At 45.4% G+C, this 24,752-nt stretch overlaps 1 protein-coding gene across 3 annotated transcripts in view; it reads left to right on the top strand.

Moving 5' to 3' along the window:
• FZD3 (frizzled class receptor 3) overlaps nt 1–24,752 on the top strand; it is a 49,966-nt gene that overhangs the window by 212 nt on the left and 25,002 nt on the right. The window contains exons 1-2 of one of the 3 annotated variants that reach the window (XM_048937369.1): nt 3,630–3,671; nt 4,107–4,608. In XM_048937369.1, the coding sequence (XP_048793326.1) occupies nt 4,420–4,608 (189 nt within the window). In that variant the 5' untranslated portion in view covers nt 3,630–3,671; nt 4,107–4,419. Of the gene's footprint in view, nt 1–3,629; nt 3,672–3,727; nt 3,920–4,106; nt 4,609–24,752 lie in introns of those variants that run through there. The other 2 variants (XM_048937367.1, XM_048937368.1) reach the window with 2 other exon arrangements.

Here is a 24,752-nt window from a genome sequence, read left to right as displayed (position 1 = left end):
GGAGCGGCCATGAGGCGTTCTTCGGGCGGGGGAACGAGCTGAGGGGCTGCACTGGCGCTGCGCGTCCCCCGGGGGGGGCGAGAGGTGCTGCTCCCACCTGCCCTCCTCCCCCTCGCTTGGTGCCTTGCGGGCGGGGGGTGGCGGCTCCTCGTTCCCATCAGCGCTGCGTTGGGGATGGCTGCTCGCTCCACATCCGATTCCCTGAGGTCGGCGTGAGCTCCTGCGGAGGGAGGTGCTGAGCTGTCCCTCGGGATCCGTCAGCATCCCGAGCAGAGATCAGCCCAGGTTGGGAGGCACCAGAAGGATAGAAGCGTAGAATGGATTGAGTTGGAAGGGACCTTTCGAGGCCATCTGGTCCCATTCCCTGCACTGAGCAGGGACACCCACAGTTCCATCAGTGCTCAGAGCCTGTCCAGCCTGACCTGAGTATCTCCAAGGATGGGGCACCACTGTCTCTGTGCAGCTTGTTCCAGTGCTTCAACATCCTTGTTGTAAAAAACATCTTCCCTCCATCCCATCTGAATCTCCCCTCTTTTAGTTTGAGACCATTTCATGTATTAGTGTAATATCCATAAATGGAAGGGAGCCCTGAGCATCATCAGGTCTGATTCTTGGCTCCCCACAGGTCTACTCAAAATTGTGTGGGGGTCGGCCTCTATTCCCAGGTAATCATCAGTAGGATGAGAGCTGATGGCCTCAGGTTGTGCCAGGGGAGGTTCAGGGTGGATACGAGGAAAAATTTCTCCTCAGAAAGAGTGTTGTTGCAGTGGCACATCTGGCCGGGGAGGTGGTGGAGTCACCAAACCTGGAGGTGTTCCAGAATTGCAGAGATGTGGCTCTGGGGGACGTAGGCATGGTGGGGTGGGCTAAGTTTGGACTGGATGACCTTAGAGGTCTTTTCCAACCCAAATGATTTAATGAATGTTCAAAGCCCATGGTTGAGGGCAGAAAGAATTTCTTCTGGGGGCGGATTGCGATGACCTGGCCTCAGTGTAAAGAAACCATGGGGAGGGGTGTCAGCATGTTTGCCCTTCTTCCCCTATGGCCTCCTCATTGGCGTAGAGGATGTGGTTCTCCCTTAATCCCTAACCTAAATGGAACAGGGGAGTTCAGCGCTGGAGTTTCCTTCCCGCTGACTAATTAAAATGGAGTGACGAGAATAATGTATGCTGCTTTTGTGCCTTCATGTGGGTGGGAATGGGTTGGGGAAACTCTGCCAGTGCTTGTGTGCAATGGGCAGGTTGCTTTTCTGTCTTCGTGGTCAGAACTGGCTGGGAAATGGCTAGGGTGACATTTTCTCCTCGTCCTCCCAGTTGTGCAGGGAAAATCTAGTTTGCTGTATGGTCTCACATCTCCAGCAGATTTAACCATTAATGTGTTCACCTGCAGAGTGTCCTTGTAAGATCTGCTGGTTTATTTTTTTTTTCTCCCCCATTACTTCCCCTTACTGCCCTTTCTATTAACTTTGAAATTTATTTTTGGGGAGAAAAAGAATGCATGTGGTGTTCAATCCTTTCACATCATGACTTCTCACTCTCTATCATTATCTTCTCTGCATGTCTTAATGTATCTTTTACAGCAGGAATTAGATGGGTTTGCATGATTATAAATAATGTATAAATGTGCAACCACACTAACAAACGGGCTATTTCCTTCTCCTTTTGCCCACAGTTTCTTTTGCAGCCCCTTAGGGGATGCCTGCCTACCTACCCCCCTCCTCTTTAATCCCAGTGTCACCAAAAGTATTTTGTTTTTATGTACATATAAGAATAACCACAGGATTCCATATGCAGAGGCTTAACAAAGAGCATACAGAACTGGATCTGTGGTAAGAAACTATCTTGACACTGAAGATTGCTTGTTATGGCATTCATCTGTCTGCACCAATTAATAGGTCATCTGTATGCTTGTCTGTGAAATTTTCACCTCCTGTTGCAATAGCATGGTTGTCTTTCTTCTTAATTTCACTTCTTTCTTTTCCATGAAGGAGCATGAGCTGACCAGGCTCTGTAGTCTGACATTCTTTTCTGGCTCTAGTGAACATTTTCTTTGTGGTACTGTATGGTGGTTGCTGTATGTAGCATCAGAACCTCTCTTAGGAGGTGTTGTCTTCTGATTGCTGCTGGAATGGCATCTGAATCATAGGATAGGCAATAGCCAGTCCTTGCTGTGAGTTCACTCTGATGACGTTGTTAGATGGAGACTTCTTGAGTTGGTGCCTGAAGTCTTTGAAGAATATCTTTCTTGAAGGTCAGGAGGACAAAGCTTTTCGTGGCCATTTGAGCTTGGAGCTGGGTGGGAATGAGGTGTGGTGGGATACAGCACATCTTACATGTTTTGGTGAATTTTGGTCTTGTAAATTCAGTGTGTTGACCGTTCTTCTTATCAGTGCTTGCTTGCTTCAGTATGAAAGAAGAGACTTTCATCTGAGCTGCATTGGCTGATTCTACTGCTTATCTTAGTGTTCAGGTAGTTCACTTTCCAGCTTTTCTTTTTATTGGTCATGTTTCCTTTTCTGTAGTTTGGAACAATTTTACTCTTTGTGTATTTTTCCTTATGTTCTAAAGTGTGGCTTCAAACATGGATTTCCTGTCAGTAGCTGTGAAAGAGTGGGCAGCCTGTGGGCGAAAGTTGTCAATGAACTGAATGCAGTGTGGTTGTGTTTCACACTTTGGTCTTTTTACTATTTGCCTGTTTGTTTTTCCAACATGTCTTGAACAGCTGCAGCCAAAGCCATTGCCTCACACGATCTTAAAGAGAAGTGTGGAATAGTTGAGGTTGGAAGGAGTCTCTCAAGATTACCTGGCCCAAGCCTCAAGGTTTATGAGGGTTTAGAGGAATATGGTGTTTAATTTTTCTGACCATAAGATAGGCCCATGTAAACGTGTGTACATCTCTGTAACTTTTTTTGACCAGCTGATACTAGCAGAAGGCTGACAGCGAACTCTTTCATATCTCTCACTAAGTTTGCATTGGAGGGAAAGGAAAACATTTTTTCCTTCTGGACTTGTAGAATTTAGGGCATCTGAGAAAAAGCTTTCAATCTTGAGATTTATGATCCTGCTCTGATTAGTGATGCCTCCACCTGGGAACGCTGATGGAGCACTTTGGGTTTCCTGGTTCAAGCAATATTTCTAGATTTCTATTACCTTTCATTACAAACCATAATTCTTTTAAAAGCACTTGGCTAGAGACTGGATATTACAAATCCATTGCTATAAAACAAAATTGCTCTAAGAAAAAAAAGACTTGTGGCTCTGTCAGCTTTTCTCAAACTTTAGCCTCTAGTTCCAGAGTTTTCCTGCAGCAGATGGATGCAATATGCTGAATCCCCTTAATGCTCTGAGAAGATGTGGGCCCAGCCCTGGGAATTACTGCTGTGTGATTTGGCTCTGTAGGCACAGTGGAGCTGGCAGAACAGCGCTATTTAGCTACCTGTGCATTTTCTGTCTTTTGCAGTATGCGGAGAAAGGGATGGGCAAAGAATGCTGCCTTCTGGCTGATATGTGGTGGGTATGATGGTTGCTGGAGTGCAAGATACGAAATTTGTCTCAGATGGGTTAGAGATGATGAAAGTTGGCAACAGCTGGGCTAAAACTACAGGTGTGTGCACAGCGAGCCAAGCCATGAGTGCAGCTTGCAGGGCAGAGCAAAAGTCCTCAGTAGTGCAGGTTGGGACTTGTGTGTTGGTGGCAGTGACTGTTTTGTTTTTGTTTTGTTATTCAGCAGAAGCTATGTGGCCGTGCAAGTAAAGATGCTATCACTGAGAACGTGCTGGTGGAGTTTGAGTCATGAGAAGCTTGGTTTCAGTGTGGTCAGTGGTTGTAGTCTCACATGGTTGTAAGTTAAAGTGCAGGGTTTCTCTAAAAATATTTTATTCCTAATAAACAGATTTCTGCCTTTCCACCATCATTTTCAAGTGAGTTTTGCAGCATGCCTCCTTTCTTTTTCCCACCAGAAGGTCAGAGGGTCCCCTGACCATTTTTAGTCTTGCACACAAGAATTTTTAAGCAATTTTTCTGATGGTGTTTTTGAAACTAAAACTGTAATCAATGAGAGAGCTTTTTTGATATATTCTATTTGTTGTGTTTTCTTTTTGTCTTAAGCTACCTGTCAGAGGAAGAATGTAACCTGGCTGCTGTTCTATCAGGATGGAGTCAATTGTGTGGGAATGTGGTTAAACATCTGAATACCTTAACCTGATGCAGGTGGTAAAGCAAGATGCCTTGTTCGTCTGTCTCAAATGCATCATCTTCAGGACTGAGCTGACAATGCTGTGCACTGAGAGTTTCCCAGTTGTGAAGAACCTAAACCAGGACTGCAAATAACTGCTGCTGAAGCAAAATCAGGAGGCAGGAGAAGAGTTGAAAGAGCTTTCTGGCTGGGCTCGGGAACTGGCCCCATTCACGGCGTGGAAGGATGGCTGTTAGCTGGATGTTCTGCTGTTTTTGGCTCTTGGATGTTTTGGTGGGCTGCACAAGAGGGCACAGCTTATTTTCCTGTGAGCCCATCATCCTGCGGATGTGCCAGGATCTGCCTTACAACACCACCTTCATGCCTAACCTTCTGAACCATTATGACCAGCAGACAGCAGCATTAGCAATGGAGGTAAGGCTATGGTTTTTTTTATCAGCGTACATGATTTTGGCCTTCAATTGACAGATGGTTTGTAACATGAGCTAAGAAGATGCTTACATTAGAAATAAAAATGAAGAACATCTGTATTGTTAAATATAGAAACAAGCACTACTTGCAAAACATGCATTGCAATATGTACTAAAACATGCTGTGACTATGAAACTTGCTTTTTTAGTATGAACTGAGTGGAATAGACTGGACGTGTTGGTATGTTTCTTGAAATATTTAGTCCAGGAATGTATATTTTGAATGGTCTGTCAGCTAACTGAATGCCAGGAAAATGGTGTGCTGAGCAAAGGCTGCAGTTCTGAAGACTTTGGCGATTTTGTAGAACTTGGCCTTTTCTTACTTGAAATTTGATGTGAAACAATGAGCCCATGAAAATAATGGAAATTGCTAATTTGTTAGCACTGCTTTCTTCAGCTAGGAGGAAATCTATTGTCTTGTAGACAGTTTAATTAACATGTTTCTGTTCTGTATCCAGGCAGAGAAGCTTTTATACTTGCACTTCCTGTGTTACAGTGGTACCTTACTACTGCTACCATTATCCCCCTCAAATCTGTCTTGGATTTATACATCATCACCTTCCCTAAAAAAAATAAAAACAACTTAAAATTCTCTTGAGATTGTCTAACCTTTCTTTGGAGAAGTTTCCTGATGAGGTTTAACCACGTGTTTTCTCTCTCCTTCTCTATGATGTGGTTTATACAAGACTTACAAGTTCACTTCAGTCTGTTCCCTATCCTGCTGTTGCCTGTACTTAAGGAGCTTCCTTGTTTGCTATTCTGTGTAATGGAAGATAAAGCTGATGGGCTTACAGAACATTAGGCATGTCTCACTTTCAAATAGCCTATCCAAATATTTCCCTTTGTGATTTCTGCTAATGCATTTATTGTATTTTTGATGTGCTCTGGAGTCCTTGCTGGTAGATGGACCAGGTGGATTAATCATACGTTTTCATCTTCGAATGATCTCCCCAACAATATAAGATTATTTAACAACAGCAATTAAATCAGTATCAAGCCAAGGCTTTATATAATGCTTCCATGGAAGGGTTATGAACCAGACTTGACAAGCTTTTTACTGCAAGGAGGAAATAGAGACCATTACCCTTAAATTTGCTGTGGTTGAAACAACTGCGTGGACTTGCATTTCAGCTGCTGATTTGGATATGGCTAGGGCTTCCATTAGAGATGATCCTGGTAAGCTCTCAAGGCCTTTGAAAATCTTCCTGTAAGGGGAAAAAATGGAGCAAGTAAGGAAGTTTAATATGGTATGTAACTAGTTGTTGACACTTTAATGGAGTTTATTTCCTAATTGAAAACTGGAAGCTAGGATATTAAAGGAGTTGGTGAAACCAAGAGGGTTGAGGGCTTCTGAGGCTTAACTTGAAGAGATGTGCTGATAGTGGGGTTGCATTGTTGCTGAGTGGTGGTAGAATTAGGTGGCACCAGTAAGATGGGAAATACACAACAGAATCAGCAGGTCAACTTAAAGCTAAAGCCAAACCAGAATCAAGAATTGTGAAGAACTTGATTACATTTGAGCTGCACTAAGATGTAAAATGGTGGAGAAAATTGAAAGTGGTAAGTATGTACTGGGTAAAATAATCTTCACAGAATGGCCTGGGTTGCAAAGGCCCACAATGCTCATCCAGTTCCAACCCCCTGCTGTGTGCAGGTCACCAACCAGCAGCCCAGGCTGCCCAGAGCCACATCCAGCCTGGCCTTGAATGCCTGCAGGGATGGGGCATCCACAGCCTCCTTGGGCAACCTGTGCCAGTGCCTCACCACCCTCTGGGGGAAAAACTTCCTCCTAAGATTTAACCTAAACCTCCCCTGTCTCAGTTTAAAACCATTCCCCCTTGTTCTATCACTATCCATTCTCATTTGTTGCATTAGTGGTAGTGGTCAGCTTGTTTTCTTGTATTTATGTATCGAAAGCCTGACAAAAGAGTAAGATAGCAAAAAGGAAAATCAGGCACCTAGAATAAATTAGAACATAGTAGACCAGCCATTATGGTGGTGGTCTGTAATGCTGTCATTCACTGATAGCTGGTGTGTTGTGGGCTGTCCCAAAGAATGCAGTGGGGCTGAGTAAGGTCGCAGAAGAACAGGAGCAATGACCCCAGGTTCATGGCAGTTCTCCCACGTGGAGTCCAACTACGGTTGGACTACGGTGTGTGCTTTAGCCTAATTTTTAACAGCCACCATCATTAGTGGCATGCAGAGGTTTATAGAGGTGGGTCCCTGTCTCATCCAGCACAGGAAATAGGCCCTAGCAAATGAAGTTGGTAGAAGTTAAGGCAAAGTGAAGGTTCTTCAAATAGTTGCAGAAGAGCTGTGAAGTTCTTAGAGAATGCTGTGGGGGTGAACACCTGGAGGAGACTCGATGAGAATGCCAAGGGTGGTGATTAGATAGGGAAAAAAGAAAAAGCCAAGGAAATTGATGGAGACTGAGAGAGCATGGGGGATATTAAGGGAACATGAGGAGTGTCCATTCTGCAGAGTGCTTTGTCTCCTGGTGACCTAGTGCTTAGGGAAGTCCCTAAAGGATGCAAAGCTGACCTATTGCCCATAATGTTTCCCTGATGCTTCCCCAGTGTGCAGTTCTTGAATTACAGATGCTAGAGGGTATCTCTCTGCCTAGCCCCTTCTAGAATAGTTTTGGGAGCTGCTGGCAACAAATTTCTCTACGCTGTTGTATGAATACAGTACTGATGACCTACCCTTCAATGAGAACAAGCTCCAGGAGTTCACTGGCCACCATTTAGGGGAGTGCTTTTTCTCTGAACAGTTCTAAATGATTTTCCTCCCAGTTTCATTCAATGTCATTTTGTTGGAGTATTGTGCAGTGTTGTTCTGCAGTTAAACCCTCTGCACTTGTGATTTCTGGAGACACTCAGGCTTTTCCTCTCCAATTTGAAGTCTTCCAGCTGTCTGGGCTGGCTTCTTGCAATTCCACTGCTTCAGCCCTGTAATCACATCAGTTATTCTTCTCTGGTCCTTTCTCTAGCTCAGTCCTAGCTGAGGTGCAGAGCTGAGAATGGCACACCACGCCAGATGTGAGCATGCTGAGCATTCATAGAGAAATAATGAAATGCTTTTTGCTGCAAAAAATGGCCAACGTTGTGGTGGCTCTTCTGGCTTTTGCTTCACGCTAAACCAATGATTTCAGAGACCTGTCAAAATATCACTTTTGCTTTCCCTAATCGTCTCTTTAGAGCCACTGCTGGAAGCAGAACAGTAGATTATAGGGGCCCACAGGCTGAGCCAGAATTGCTGTTGTAATTGCTCTTATCTTCATAAAATAGCTTTCTGCTAAGGAGAAAGAAACAGATGAGAAGTGAATGTTACTTCTCTGCAATCTGTGACACAAAGCTCAACTTGATAGCATAAATCAACCTGTGTGAAGCGCCGTGTTGCAGCAGTTCAGATACTAGCTCAGTGCCACAGCCATTCTTAAACTTAGCGTGGGAGCGTCTGGTATTGTGGCTGTATGTGCAGCACTCCGTTCTGCCAGTGTAATTAGTGTAGGCCAGTGGCTTCTGCCTGGGGATGGGCTGTGGGCTGCCTCTGGCTCATGAGAATGAGGAGGTGTGTACTGGGATGCCATATAGAATTACTTAACTACTTAGGAGCTGGGTTTTGTTGTTTTGTTTCTTGCTTTCTATAATCAGAGTTTACGAGGGCTTCTACTACAGTAAGGAGTACATGTGAAGTAAAGAGAATTACAGCTGTTGCCTTTCCATCAGTTGAACTCATCATACTGTTCTTCCCTTGCCATTGGTTGCCTTTTGGAGGATCTGTTCAAACCTCACTGACACTTTAAAAACACAACAATCGGCAAGTTTCCTTTTTCAGCCTTTATGCTAAAATGATTCCTCAATTAGAGTAATTAGAATTAGTAAGTCATCGGCGTTGTCTTGTTGTAGTGCTGCAGTGTGAGGGGATGGAGAGAAGGCGCGTGCTGAGGCTGTGCTGCCGGAGCTGTCCTGCCCGCAGTACTGCAGGGCTCCCTGCTGGCCTTCCTCTGCCTGCTGCCACGTGGCATGTCCGAAGGTATTCTGGCACTGTGCTGTTGTGTGTAAGCAGGAGGTTCTTACGGTAGCTATCCAGCACAGCGTGACTGTGCTGTGCTGCTGAATCTTGCTTCTCTGTAGGGTCGTGATGACGGCACAGCATAGCAGTGGTGTTGCAGTGCCCTGCTGCCACTCGTCTGTTACGCAGATCGTGTGCTGAGTGAGGCGGTGCAGAAGTTAAATATTCCCCTGGGGAATCTGACCTTGCTTACCCATCCTTTGAATTATTATTGCTACAGTGTGAAGGATTATCTTCCATCCCTTTTTCACTTAATATTCTTTTGGCCTTGAAGAATTTGCTTATGTGTAAGAATGGTAAGCCGTATTTTTTTTGGCTGCCTTAACACAATTTTTTGGTGTTTATTTTTTTTAATAGACAGTTTGTAACTGTTGGTAATTTGGAAGTTGGAAGCATTTGTTAGCAATGAAAAGAAGCAATTTAATGTGACGATTGCCAGCCACTTTGCAGTTAAATTCACCATCAGTGCTTCCTGCTCCTTAGCCTGATTTCAGTGGGACCTCACAGATGCTCCTAGGGATCAAAGAGGCTTTAAAGGACAGGAAGCAGATAGAGATGAGGCCTGAAAGGGCCCCTGTGGGTGTGTGCAGAAGCTTTGTCTTCTGGGATTATACTGGAGGTGGAATGCTCCAGAAGTGCAACGGTGCAGTCACCATCTGGGCAGAGGAGATAACATGCTGTTACTTTGTGCTCTCACAACTTCCATTCCCATTTTGCATATCAAAAACCAGCAGTGGAATAGGTTAGGGATGCGCTATGGCCAAGCTTACCGGTGTGAGGGTGAGAGATGCAAGTGAGAAATGGAGAAATAGTGGTACTCTGCAGCTGGTTCACCTTTATGCAGTGTGAGAGAGGTAGTCAGAGCAGTAACATGGAACAGAGAGGCTGCCACAAGATTTGCGTGCCTTTGCTGGCTGCATTTCTGTTTGTGTAACAGAGGGGTTTTTGTGACTGTATTGGTTTTTGTGTGGGTTTTTTCTCTGTGTCTCTTCACCATGGTGACCTTAGGAATCATGTTAGTTGGTTTTTTCCCCACTTAAAATCGATGACAAGTAGGCCCCGAGAATACTTCAGGTGGAATGAACAGAAGTGTTCTTCTTGTTCTTGTCCTGCTCTCAGCACCTGGGATAGAAGGGAGCATTTTTCCAGTATGTCATGTGATATTTTTCAGTGATTCATTATAGTTGTAGTTTTCAAACAGTTTTTCTATCAGGCATACATTACTACAGAATTCAGGCAGTTGGATTTTGGTCTCAATGAGGACTGTTGTCTCTGTGTTTGATTTTCATGAGAACCATGGAGAAGCGTGCAGAATTCACTGACCTTATTTATGTGTTTGATGGCTGCCTGCTCTGAGGCTGGGAGTTCATGCTGCCCTGTTTCTCTTTTCATGCTTCAGAGTGAATTTTATTTCCCACTAAGCAGCAAGAATGAGAAAAATATTGGGGCCCCCAGCATAGGAAGGATGTGGAGCTTTTGGAGCAGGTCCAGAGGAGGCACTGAGATGATCAGAGGGCTGGAGCACCTCTCCTGTGAGGAAAGGTTGAGGGAACTGGGCTTGTTTAGCTTGGAGAAGAGAAGGCTCCAAGAAGACCTCATAGCAGCCTTCCTATACTTGAAAGGAATAAATAGACAGGATGGGGAACGGCAGTTTTTATGAGGGTAAATAGTAATAGGACGAGGGGGAATGTTGTCAACTGAGACAGGGGAGGTTTAGGTTAGATATGAAGAGGAAGTTTTTCCCCCAGAGGGTGGTGAGGCACTGGCACAGGTTGCCCAAGGAGGCTGTGGATGCCCCATCCCTGCAGGCATTGAAGGCCAGGCTGGATGTGGCTCTGGGCAGCCTGGGCTGCTGGTTGGTGACCTGCACACAGCAGGGGGTTGGAACTGGATGAGCATTGTGGGCCTTTGCAACCCAGGCCATTCCACACTAACCCTAATTTAGGATGGTAGATCCTTGACTTCTTCCCTCCTGAACTCCATCCTTATCCCTTATTTTCTTTTGCCTTGCCCATGCACTATTTGATCAGGAGACTGGAGCACCTCCCCTATGAAGACAGGCTTGAGGGAGCTGGGCTTGTTCAGCCTGGGGAAAAGAAGGCTGTGGGGTGACCTCACTGCAGCCTTTCAGTACCTAAAGGGAGCCTACAAACAGGAGGGAGTCAACTCCTTGAAAGGGGAGATAACTGCAGGACAAGGGGAGATGGTTTTAAGTTGAGGGAGGGGAGATGTAGGCTGGATGTCAGGGGAAGTTCTTTACCATGAGTGGTGAGGTGCTGGAACAGCTGCCCAGAGAGGCTGTGGATGCCTTGTCCATCCCTGGAGGTGTTCAAGGCCAGGTTGGATGGGGCCCTGGGCAGCCTAGGCTGCTATGAAATGGGGAGGTTGGTGGCCCTGCATTTGAGTTGCACCTTCATGATCCTTGAGGTCCCTTCCAACCCAACCATTCTGTTATTCTGTGATCCCTTCCTAAATCTCAGCAATTTTCCTTGGCTTTCTGTAGTCTTCAGCTCTGCACTCCAAACATATAGAAGTGTAAGAATGCAAAGCTAATGGAAAAGTAGATTTTAATTAGCTACTGTTGTGTAAGCATCCTAATCTTAGACTTCAATTTGCAGTAAGGATTAATCTTTAGTGTATAAGACTATGATGCCTACAGAACAATGGAGTTGTGCACGATCATAAGAAAGCAAGCTGTGCAGCAGCTCATTAAACCCGACTCTTTCATTAACTGTAGATTTTCCTATTCCAGGTTTTTACCTTAGAAATAACCATGTGAACATTTTTGGATTACTTAATTGTTAAACAAGGATGTTGATCTGAAAGCTTGAATCTCCAAGATGACCTTGCAGAGTGCAGGCAGGGCTATGGCGTTTATAACAACGCGCAGCTTAGAGATTCGTGCTTGTGGGAAATCTGAAGCTTGTCTGTGTGAAACCCACCTGTTTATTATTTCAGCTCTGACCTGGAAAGGTTTGGCTGTTGTGCAGGGGTGGAAGAAATCCAGAGTGGGCAAAACCAGTTTGGGAAAGTGGAGTTGTACACTGCCAGGGAGGGCTGTACACGTTAGTCTGCTCTGACCTTTTGTTCACAACAGGAGGCTTCTGAGGATGGCTTTTCTTGCATGTCTCATCTTAGAGCCATGGATCCTATCCTTTTCATGCTCGCATCCAGTGAACATCAAGGTGAATGTTGAGTATTCGGTGAAGATAGTGTACAAAATCTCCAGACAGGAAGAAAAGCTGAATAGGAGATAATAATTTATGTTCAGTTAAAGGACAGGGCTGCACGTGTTTATGTGTGTGGAAGTTGCCAGAGGCTTAAAGAGGGAAGAATGGGAAAGAGGCATGTTTTGGGATAGAAATCTTTTGGGTTTTGGCTAGGAACTTGAACACCAGCAGAGTCATGTGCAAGAGTAGATTTCATTGTTTGGACAAGAGATGACTTTCAGGTTGTTGCTGCATGCAGTATTACGTGTTTGGGAGCGTGCTGCAGATCTGACAGCTATTGAGTACGGCCTTAAAGAGGACAGTCAGTGCGGGGGATCTGGATGCAGGTTAGCAAAGGAATGGATTGGGAACAGAATCACGGAATGGCCAGGGTTGGAAGGGACCTCAAGGCTCATGAAACTCCAACCCCCTGCCACATGCAGGGCCACCAACATGCACATTTCATACCAGCCCAGGCTGCTCAGGGCCCCATCCAACCTGGCCTTGAACACCTCCAGGGATGGACGGGGCATCACAGCCTCTCTGGGCAGCTGTTGCAGCACCTCACCACTCTCATGGTAAAGAACTTCCCCCTGACATCCAACATTCTGGGTCTCCTGGTAGACCTGAATCATGCTTGAGCATGTGGTCCATCCTAGGACAACAAAATGATGCTTGTTCAGTGTGAGCAATCCCAATGGTAAGTCTGATTTTTTTTTTTCCTCCTGGGGCTTCACTGCACTTGAAGAAACCTGATGGAGGTATTGCAGTGCTGTGTTCTACAGAGCAGCATGAAAGAACAGAGTACCAAAGAGTGCTTTCTTTAGAACAAGGGTTAAAGCTGCTGCAGTGTAGATGATTGATGCTCACACAGCAGAACTAGGCAGCAGGTGTTAGCAACCCTTACTTTCCTTTGCCTGGCTAACAGGCTTTCTCCAGAGAGTAATTTCAGAAATGAAGTTTTCCAGTCTTTCGTGTTTGTTAATGAGAACAAAATGCAGCATGATTATTTTCAAAGTGTGGACTAATAGTGAGAAAAATAAGAGTAGATTTTTGTTGTGTTTTTGCCTTGATAAAGTACTGCCTGCGTGTTGAAGATGAGCTCTCACCATCTTCATATTTTCTTAAAGGAAAGACAAATATGGAACAATGATCCAAGCAGAAATATAGAAACAAAGTTTAGCCTTAGTAGTTTTAGTACAAGCATATTGTAGAAAAGCATTAGTTTTATGTAATGATCCGGTTTAAAGTGAATGATCTACATCTTAATCAACGTCTATTCACAGTGGGCTTGTTTTCAGGGTCATGAAGGCAGATGGCTCTCCGTTGTGGCTAATTCTGTAGCATCTGGTGGGGGCTTAAAGAGGAATTATCAGGAAGGGCAGCACACATGAATTTATTTTGAATAGTTAAATGACAATGTATTTTGTCATTACTTGTAGCTTTAGATCTACAAGTATAAGCTTGAACAAAAGAGCGCTGTGCCAGAACGTGAAGGGAATGCTGGTCTTTTCATTCATCACCTCCCTACCACAACTGTAATCATTCATTTTTTTTCTCTACCTTAGTCGTAATCCCATGGCACTTGCCTCCAATGGAACAAAACCCAGGTTTATATTGGATGCTGTGATAGTGTAGGGTAGTATTTGTTAGTGACAAGACTTAGCCTTATGTCTAGTAGTATGTGCAGCTCAGACAAGAAGGTAGGTGTGCTGCATTAGCACTCCATTAGCCCTGCATTAGCTGCCTTGTGTTCTGCATGTGTTGGTCTCCATCCCTGATGGGCACAGATCTGACAGTACTCCATCTAGCATTGAGCCACTGCTTCTGGGTGTGTTCCTAGGAGCTCTTTCTAGTCCCCTTTTACATTCTGCAGCCTGCTCTGCTGGTTGGTGACCCTGCACACAGCAGGGGGTTGGAACTAGATGATCGTTGTGGTCCTTTTCAACCCAGGCCATTCCGTGATGCTATGAAGGGTTTGTGACTTTTGGAAAGAAACTGCTCTGATGTGGCACGAAGTGGAGGAGATAAGGGCTGCAAACCATCCTTAATGACAGAGGAAAGCAGTGCTCGTGAATTGGGGTTATTCTTCAATCTATCGACATTGTAGACCTGCAACACAGTAACGGGTTAGTAACGTGTGCTTGGAATATGTTCCTTACTGAAGGAAACAGTCTAGGAAAAACGAAGTTGGAGGAGGTGGATCCATGTGAGACCCTCAACACGGCCGTGGCTCAGAGCGCAGTTCCAGCACCTTCAGCTCGGGGGTTTTTGTGCAGCACCCACTGTCGCTGGCTATTGCCTTTCCAGCAGACCCCTGCTGCTGTAGCGCCCCGGCTTTTTGTCCTGAAGGTGCAAAGAACAATCAGGCCGCGTTTGTCCTTTCTGCGTCGCTTGCGACCTTCAGAGACCCGCTCCGTCCGCGTCCCCCCGTTGTCTCTTCCGTCAGGTAGGACGCAGAGCTGTGCCTGCCTGCCTCGCTACCCTGCGGGTGCCGTCCCGGCCCGCTCCCCACGCCGTGCCCCCGGCCTCGCCGTGACAAAGGCTGGCATCTGCCGCCCTCCGCCTCCCCCTCCGCTCTCCTGCTCTCCCGGCCGGGTTCCCATGGTAACGGGGAAGGAAATTTGAAAAGAGGAGTGGGGAGAATGGAAACACAAAGGCTTGGCTCATTTGAATCTGAACGAGGGAGGAAGGTTCCTTCCAGTCCATCTTTGTGAGCTGGAGAAGCCTGAAATTTAGCTTTTAGAAGTTGCTTTCAATTTGTAAACTTGTTTACATTCCCTGTTTCTTGATTTTATAGAACAAAAGTTGTCGTGTTTGTGGCACTGAGCAACGAGAAGCATCTTTTTTTTTTTTTTTTTTTTAATTTGGTGAGAGAATGTGGATCAACCATCCATTCATTTCACTTCATTTTGCTTCGTTCCCCCCTGCTGGTCCAAAACCATCATTCATGTTTTAATGGTTTTTTTTTTGTTTTTTTTTGTTTTTTTTGTTTTTTTTTTTCTGAAGACTTAAGTGTATTACATTTTCTTAACACCTAGACTGTGCTGTGTTTGTTCAGTTTGGAGAAGAGAAGGCTCCAGGGAGACCTCAGTGTGGCCTTCCAGTACTTGAAGGGGGCGTATAAACAGGAGGGGGAACGGCTGTTTGTGAGGGTGGGCAGTGATAGGACAAGGGGGAATGGTTTTAAACTGAGACAGGGGAGGTTTAGGTTGGATCTTAGGAGGAAGTTTTTCCCCCAGAGGGTGGTGAGGCACTGGCACAGGTTGCCCAAGGAGGCTGTGGATGCCCCATCCCTGCAGGCATTCAAGGCCAGGCTGGATGTGGCTCTGGGCAGCCTGGGCTGCTGGTTGGTGACCTGCACACAGCAGGGGGTTGGAACTGGATGAGCATTGTGGGCCTTTGCAACCCAGGCCATTCTGTGATTCTATGATCTGGTGTTTAGGAGTAGCTGCTGCTGCTGTTGAAGGATTGCCAGAACATTTGTGGCTCAGAATCAGACCCATTCATCACTTCCATGCTGATGAACATTTCTTGTGCCTTCTTCCTGTGCTGCTTTAATCCTGTCCTCCGATCTGTACAGGTGCATCATGGAGATAGGAATGCAGAGAACAATGTGGTTCAGACTTGAGCCTTTGATTTGAGTTTTAGTGCTTGCTGTTAATTAAGCATAAAGATATTCCAAAAAACAAACACGTATCACGTGATAGTTAACTGCCTTTATGACACTTTAGCTGCATACTTAACAAATGTATTATGTATATAAATTTGTTAAAGTGCAGTTCCTTTCTCTTCAGACCTTCACTCTGGCTTTTTACATGACAAAGTCTGCCTGCTTCTTACAGAAGAATAGTTTCTAACCTCTTGTAGGGAATGCATCGCTAAAGTGGTCAGAATTGATGTTTTTCCTCCAACTGCACTTCTACAGAATCCAACAGCTAAAATGCTGAAACGCCTTCAGACTTGTAAGAACGCACAGATGTTTTCCTTATCCTTCCTTTTGAAACCCCAGGCAAATTACTCTTGTTGCTTTGATTTACCTTAATTAAGTGGCATCACAGAAAGGCAACTTAATTCTTTAGATCCATCCGTTACTTTCTCTGACACAATGGGAGGCTGTTGCTTTTGTCTGAGAGAGGAAGCTTCCAGGCTTTTAAAATTTGGGCTTCTGTTCCCCTCCCACTTGGGACTGGTTGCTGTTAGTAGCCAGGGTCACAGAGGGGACTTGGGAAAGGGGAACTGAATGGAAGGCAGGGCTAGAAGAGATGCACAGCTGGCTGTTCTCCTGCAGGGACGGCTGATTGCTCTGCTGTAACCTGTTGTGCCCATCAAAGAGGAGTCAGTTTTGATCTGCATGGTGCCAGGCCTCGTCTTGCAGTGGGAGGCAGCAGGGGCCAAGTAAGAGTGAGACCAGCACGGAGCTACTGGGCAGAACTCATCATAGAGCACTAACAGATGCACGTACATATGCTGCTCTCTGCTCTCCCGTCCCTATCCTGCTTCTTTTGAGGTTGAAGGGACAAAAGGATCTGTGAAGCCTGCTCTGCCCTATGAACTCCCCATGGCTCCGTGGGCAGAAACGCCTTCTGACAGCTCTGAGTGCTGCCAGGTGAGCCCCGCTGTGTCTAACTGAATGGGACTTCCCTGCCTCGTAACCCCACACCTGGCCTTCACTCGAGTGATTTTTTTCCATCCTTTTGCATACGTTTATTTATAAAAGGGATTTTTGTAGTGTTAAGCAGTGATTCAAGCAAGCAGTCAGTGGGAAAACACGCACCTTCTTGTCTCATGCATCAGCCTCAATTGCTCACATCTCTAAGCAATTGAATGCAGTCTTTCCTATTCATCTGACCTCTTTCATGGTTTGATCCTACTTACTCCATCCTGCACGTTCCTTAGTTGCAAACATCCCTGCAGTGTGTTCCATGCAGAACCTGACACATGGAATACAATCCCAGCGTGTGTGTGTGTAATTTACTGTTGGAGAGACACCTTTTGAAGGTGCACTACTCCAGCAGCACTGACAGACACTTGCTGATATTTGCCTTTCTTCATTCCATTTCTGTAGCTGACAAAGAGTTGGGGTCTCACCCCCTGTGTCGGGGCTCATGTATAGCCACAGAATCTTTTTCTCTTCCCTTGTTTCCTTCCTGTTGTGTCCCTTCTCTCCTCCCACTGTCTCTTATTAATCCAGTTACTGTGCTGTGACTTGCCTGTAGTGTTTCAAAGGCGTGCAGCATGGGAGCAATGTATCCTAGAAGTACGTTAGTGGTACGGAGAACTGGGCACAAACTTCTGTCCTTGGTGTGAAGCAACATCGGAGCCTTTGAGGGCAAAATATTGTTTAATCTATTTAGAAAAAAGCAGGCATGCTTTTAGGATGCCGGCGAAACAAATAAGCGGAGGCACTGTGGGAATTCCTGTCAAATATTTATCTTGTGAATTATTAACGGCACGGAAGAAAAATCAACTTCAGGAGCTTGGTTGGATTCTTAATTTGAGAGTTTTGTTGAATCTTTCAGAACTGGTCGTTCGGATGCTTTTTGTAGCAGCTCTTTGTCCAGTGGAAGATTGTGTCAGTGCAATTAGTGCTTTTAATTCTCCTTCCCTGTCCCCCCCCCGTGGAGTTCATTTGTGACCTCATTAACACAGTGCTGAATAGAAGGGACTGTATCCCCTAAAGAATCTTAAATTTTAATTTGCAGCTGCTGTGCTTTGCCATGTTTTTTTAAAAAGTAGTTAATTATTAAAATTAAATTCAGCAACTAATTATCTTAAAGCTTCTGTTTTGATCAGAAATCAGTTTTAATTTAATATATTGGAGTAAATTGTGAGTTCCTCAGTCTTTCTCTTCCATCTTACAGCCTGCTGAAGCAAAGGGTCCGTTTGGAGCCCTCTTGCTGTTGTGTAGTTATGTAGAAGGTATATATTGGGCTGCTGGGTTGGCTTTCCTTTCTGTTTTTTTCTTTCTTTCTGTTGGCAGTGTATTTTTAATCACGTATCCAGGTAAATATATCAGGTTTCCTCAATAAAGCCTAGATATCATCTGCCAACGTCTCCTCAGTGAATGCGTGTCAACGCTACCAAGTACTACAGCTTTGTGTTTCTTTTGTTAAAAAATGGCTGAAATAATCACAGAACCAGATGGAATCCCCTATGAATCCTTTCAGTCAAAATAGTCAGGAAGTGTAGTTGGTGTATGAGGGAGAGGGTAACCAAGCAGTTCTGCTGGTGGAGCTTGGTGAGATGGAACAGAAGCTGCTGCTCCCCTGGCACTGGGATGCTGCAGCCTCAGCTGAGTGGGATCCTATGCTAATAAATGCATGCAGGGGACAGCAGGGCTATGGAGTTGGTCCGTAAAATCAATCCTGCATTATTCATGCATGTGAAACAACCTGCTGAGTTTGACAATTATCTGCACCAAAACCAAGCTTAGTGTACTAGATTAATAGCAGAAGCTTTCTGGAAATTAATCATGAAGGAAAGAAATAATTGACGAGTTGTAGACAGTGGGTTTTAAATAATGCTCTGTGAATACTCTAATTTTGAGGCCTGAAGATGCAAATCTCCCCTCCTGTTGAACTGTGCTGGTGTCTGAGTATTTTTGTTGGTGTATAGAAAAAACAGAGGACTTCTATCCTACTGAGATAACTCTTAAAATAAGAGTGTGCATTCTATAGATAGATTCTGTTTGCCACTCAGTAGTTCTCATAGTACTAATCATAGAATGGCTGGGGATGAAAAGGAAAATGCTCATCCAGTTCCAACCCCCTGCTGTGTGCAGGTCACCAACCAGCAGCCCAGGCTGCCCAGAGCCACATCCAGCCTGGCCTTGAATGCCTGCAGGGATGGGGCATCCACAGCCTCCTTGGGCAACCTGTTCCAGTGCCTCACCACCCTCTGGGGGAAAAACTTCCTCCTAACATCCAACCTAACCCTCCCCTGTCTCAGTTTAAAACCATTCCCCCTTGTCCTATCACCATCCACCCTCACAAACAGCTGTTCCCCCTCCTGTTTATACGCTCCCTTCAAGTACTGGAAGGCCACAATGAGTTCTCCCTGGATCCTTCTTTTCTCCAAGCTAAACAAGCCCAGTTCCCTCAACCTTTCCTCATAGGAGAGGTGCCCAGCAGAGTCTCTTCTTACTCTGTTGTGGACCTTCATAGGAACAAAATGTGGTCGTGTAACCTATCCCCAAGGAGATGCTGACGGTAACGTCACTAAGTGAGGCGTGAGGGATTTTGATGGCTGTTCCTGCTTTTGCAGAACACTGTGAAATACAGCTCAAACCTTAAAATTGTTCAAGATGAATCCGCTATTACATTCTTATCTATGAAACCAGGTTTTTGGCTTGTGAGAGTTTTCACAGCAGCCTGGCTAGCAGGGAAGCAGCAAATGGCTTCCTGAATTCATTTGTGTGTTTCCTCTGTGGTCTTCTGCCTGCAGAAGGTTGTGCTCCTGGCCTTTAACAGTGCCACTGTGCATTCTCTGCCATAGCAAGAAGTCTTTGTCTTCAGTCTCTTGGAGCTAATGCTGTAAAGCTCAAGAGTTTGACTTCAGCATGTCCTTGTAACATATGCAGCATGTGGCTGGCTGTGGGGCAATGAAGTCTGCCAGGGGTATTTGCTGAAACTCACTGGAAGCTTGCTGAGATGCTACGCCTGCAAAAAGCTCACCTTAGACAAAATGAATTGATTGACCTTATAAAATTGTGTGCTGAGCCTACAGGAAGAATATTTAGATTCTGACCCATAAAGGCCACATCATTCTGGATCTTGTCCTAGCTCTTTACGCTGCTGCTGCTTCAAAGCCAGCGCATACAGCTTTGAGGTGAGTTTTGTGGATGGTTTAAGTCAGTCTTAAGCCCAGGCCGCTGTGAAGTAGGCTAGTGGCAGGGGAAAGGGCAGGGGCCCGTTAACGTAGGCTTACTGTGAGCCTGCAGCCTGAAGTGCCTGGAATGACAACTTTAATTTGTCCTTAATTCGCAGTCGTAAAGGAGACTGACAGTGACAGCTCCGCAGTGCACATTTTAAGGGAGGTGACACACTTGTTAATCTGTCAGGATGCACTTTGGCTTGAATGAGTGAACATAAGGTTTCCTCCTTTCTCATCCCAGTGGTTTGTGCTGCCTTGTAATATTGAGCTCTTAGATATTCAGTAAGGAACGGTTGCTGTTGGACAAGGAGTAGCCATCAAGCTTTTGTGGAACTAAAGTCGAAGCGTTCAATATTCCTTACGTAATATTTTAGAAATCCAACTGGTCTGCTTTTATTCTGCAGGGTGGCATTATGTTGTTTATTATGTGGCAGACACTGTCATTCTGGCTGATGGAAGGGAAATCAAAAAGGCGAAGCTGCACTGCTGGGGGTTTTGAAGCTTGGCTGTGTCTTCACCATATCTTCTCTCATGTTTCTTATTTTTAGAAATTCCCTTTTTTAAACTCTGAAGATCTTGATCTGGCTGCTGACTCCGTTATGTGCTTTCTCAAGATAGTGTCAAGTCTTCTAACAAATCTTCATACCAAATGCTTTTCCTCCTTCACTCAGCACGATGGATTTTTGAGCGCTGTGCCAGCAGTGGAATTTTATCCTCTTCATTCGTGTTCTCCTCAAGGAAGACAGACCTCCCTCGAGTTGGCAGAAATAGTCCTCCAGTCCCTGACGTGCAGATCAGGCTGCAGTGGCAGAGCTGAGGGAGAGGAAAGGTCGTTATCACTAACATTCCTCTTCTCTTAATGGGTATCTCTCTCCTTCCCACAGTGACAGCAGCACTTGGAGCGTGTTTTGGCAGTCATCAAAGCATTGATCGCGCTCAGTTCGTACTTGAAAGGTTGTCTTTTTGACCACAGGATATAGAAATGTGTTATTTAAATTAAAATTATGGCTCTGTCAAGACTCGTGGCTCCTGCTGTATAGTTTCTTGCTTGTCTGGGCAAGCGTGCTTTACGGTCTCTTAACTTAATGGTGTCTAAAATACTGGCCAAAGGGCTGTATGTTTATTTCTCTGTAGTACCTTGGAATTCTCCCAAGCCCATCACAGCAGGCATATGGAGAGGAAGCAGGAAGTCCAAGCAGTCTCAGCTGTCTTATAAAAACTAACACTTCTTGCAAATGGAATTTGTTACCAGGGCCACCCATCTGCATCCGTCAGTTCTTAAAATGTAAAGATCACATTGAGGAAAAGTGCAGTTTGACAGATGGATGCCATCTTTTCAGTGTCTTCCAAAGGAACTTTGGAATTTAAAATGAAGCAGAGACCTCTTTAAAGAACAAGAACAGATGGCTTTGCCTTTTAGTCACACAGACAGAGATAGATGTCATTTTCTGTCTTTTAACTACTTTTATCTTTTATCCTGCTTTGTTTCTCCTGTACTTGAGAAACTATCCCCAGCAGTCTGTGTGCAGACCAGAAAGCTTAGGATGGGTTGCACGATTGCTGCCCTGTCATGTGGGATATTGGACTGTATGCTTTGTAAAGGTCCACACAGAAAGTGTGGGCACATCCCTTATCCCTGCTCTGCAAGAAAACCAGAAATGTGACTCTGTTTTGCTTGTTCATGTCTGTGTCACGTTGCAAAGCTAAAAATAAAATCTCTAAGTTTCTCCAGACAGGGAAGTTGACGGTGAGGTAAGCTCTTAATGTAGATTATGCTAAGAGTTTTGCCCAAAATTTATCTTGGCACTATGCATTAAAAGCAGACTTTGGCAAATAAATCAGTCTGCTGCCCTCTGAAAACAACCTGCAGTACCTGTGCAGTGGAGCTGCACTTAGAATCATAGAATCATAGAATCACCAAGGTTGGAAAAGACCTAAAAGCTCATCCAGTCCAACCGTTCACCTATTCCCAGTAGCTCCCACTAAACCATGTCCCTCAACACAAAATCCAGCCTTTCCTTGAACACCCCCAGGCTCGGTGACTCCACCACCTCCCTGGGCATCCATTCTAGTGCCTGACCACCCTTTCTGACAAGTAATACTTCCTCATGTCCAGCCTGAATCTCCCCTGCCGTAGCTTGAAACCATTCCCCCTGGTCCTATCACTGATGACACGAGAGCAGAGGCCGACCCCCAGCTCACTACAACCTCCCTTCAGGAAGTTATAGAGAGCAGTGAGGTCTCCCCTGAGCCTCCTCTTCTCCAGGCTGAACATTCCCAGCTCCTTCAGCCTCTCCTCATCAGCCCTGTGTTCCAGACCCCTCACCAGCTTTGTTGCCCTTCTTTGAACACGTTTCAGGGCCTCAATATCTTTCTTGCAGTGAGGGGCCCAAAACTGGACACAGTACTCGAGGTGCGGCCTCACTAATGCTGAATATAGGGGAACAATCACCTCTCTGCTCCTGCTTGCAACGCTGTTTCTGATGCAAGCCAGGATGCCATTGGCCTTCTTGGCCGCCTTCAAAATCCCTTTAAGGTGAGCAAGGGCAAATTGTTTCCAAAGGAAATGAACACTCTCCCATACCCAGTGTGCCTTCCTGACCTTTCTGCACCTGTTGCTTAGATGGCAGTGGGGTGCTATCCAACTCAGGGCACAACTGAAGAGCAGGAAGGAGCTTTTGTCACATCCCCTGTGCTTTTGAAGAGGCAGAAGCCCTCACTCACTGCTCCTTGTATGCCACTGCCCTGTGCTGTCTGTGTGCATGCCTCGTTTTTAGGAAGCACTCGTTAGGATTGGTCAGGGTTCTGAAGTTGGGCCTCAGTTGAAGCTGGCAGCAGCAGTGTAAGCACTGCAGCCGTTGTTCAGCTTGGAGCATCAACTGGGAGCAGCTCACTGCTAATGTCAGGTTACATTTGTGTACCAGCATGACTGGGGGGTAAATGCTCCAGGAAACCTAGAGAGATTCAGAGGAGCGTGCAGGTCAGAACCATCAGAGAACAAATTGCCACTGTCTCAAGAAAACCAATTCTGCCTGAAACAGTCTCAGGAGAGCATTCACAGGAGCTGCTGTGCTGTCAGAGCCGTGCCAGCCACTCAGGATGAGAAGTGTAGTTACTGAAAGCAGGAGGCAGTACCGTGTTTGCTCTCTAACTAGCAGTTATCTGAAGACAGAAACTGCAGCATCTGTGATTCTCCTGGGGACGTGGCCTGGAAAGCAATGCTGCCTGGGTGCTTTGAGATACAGTTTAAGATTTTTTCCAATAAATAGCAAGCTGAATTCAGACAACGGGCAACGTGGGCCAGAAGGAACAGACTGTGTGGCTGCCCTGAGGCACTTGCTTCCACCAGAGGATTGCAGCGGTAATTGATAGTCAGAGCATCCCTCCTTTCCCACAAGCCTGGGGGGAGAAAACTTCCCTTCTTCCTTCTGTGAGTTTATGAGAATGCTTCCTGTTTGGTTTTTATATGGAGAGAAAGGAACATCTAGCCAAAAAGAATGGTGAGAGATTGCCAATGTAATTCTGTTTCCATTTTACAATTGCTGCTTCCCAACAAGGCAGCTCAATGGCTACTGCTGTGTAAAATGAAAGGTAGAATGGGTTATTATCTCAGTGCTGTGAGAAGCCTGAAACTGTACCACAGCTCTATGATGTTATAGCTGCCATTCTTGCTCGTGCTTTGTAAGCACAAGTGGGAATTTGCTAAATATATATATTTAGGAGGAAAAACTGGCGCCCATCTTTGTGGCTCTCCTTTGTCCTTCATCTCCTCCTGAAAAGCAAAAGAATAAAGGTGGGAGATGGCCATTACAGCACTGGCAGGCTCTGTCCTTTCAGCAGGTGGGAGCTGTAGGGAGGGAAGGAGCTGGGGCCACACCGAATAAGTTGGGCTATTTCTTACAGCAACCTTGCAAAGAGAATTCTGGGAAGGAGGGAAAAAAGAGAAAGATAAGGTTGTAGTGCAAGTTGGACTGCTCTGAGGAGAGCAGTGATATGTGAGTGTGGCATTTGATTCGATATACAACACCTGCATGGCATTGCACGGGAGGGATGCAAGTACTGACTCAGCCTGAAAGAAGCCAAGCTGGGATTGCAGTTGTTATCATGGGGCTAGAGGGAATTTGCATGGTTTTTCTCAGTTAGAAGAAACACTGAGCATGCAGCTTCAATTATACTGCTCAGTTATGTGATCTGGCATATTTTAAATGCTTAAGTGCCTTTGGGAGCAGCACAAGTGTTCATCTCATCTTAAACATTCATTTCTTCACTGTTTTGGATTTCCCTTGGCTTGGCCTGGACTACAGAAATTTGTTCGACTGCTGCATCTCCTCTTGTCCTTTTCCTTTTTGCTCTGTGTGTTGAGTTGTTCCACATGCATTCTTCAAAAGCTCAATGCATTTGAACAGAGAGCCTTTTGTCAGGCACCAAAGTGGGGTAGGGCTGAATGTTACAACTTGCACTGCTTCCCTGGGCAAGATCATAAAAAAGTTTCTTAATCTTCTTGGCTTTCTTTTTAACAGTGGAAAGCATAATCTGTAGTCTGGAATTGACTTTTCATCCTAGGAGCTGCTAAGGAGGAGTGAGATAATTTTAGAGTTAGGCTGCTTACAGACTGAGCAGCCTACAGGCACAAATGCTGCTGTTGCTGATCAAAAGCAAGAAAGTTTCTCTTCCCCTGTCTTCTAGGGAATTGGAGAATCAAAGAATGGCCTGGGTTGCAAAGGCCCACAGTGCTCATCCAGTTCCAACCCCTGCTGTGTGCAGGTCACCAACCAGCAGCCCAGGCTTCTTCCCAACATCTAACCTAAATCTCCCCTCTTTTTGTTTAGAACTATTTTCCCTTGTGCTATCACCATTTGCACAAAAGGCAGGACGGTATGAGAGAGGCCTGGAGCTGCTGAGAAACAAACAGCCAGCTGTAGTGGAGCAG

The sequence above is a fragment of the Lagopus muta genome, chromosome 2 (genome assembly GCF_023343835.1).
Source record: "Lagopus muta isolate bLagMut1 chromosome 2, bLagMut1 primary, whole genome shotgun sequence".
Taxonomy (NCBI): Eukaryota; Metazoa; Chordata; class Aves; order Galliformes; family Phasianidae; genus Lagopus; species Lagopus muta.
Note: the sequence above shows the minus strand (reverse complement) of the source record. Positions and strands in the feature narration are given on the sequence as shown.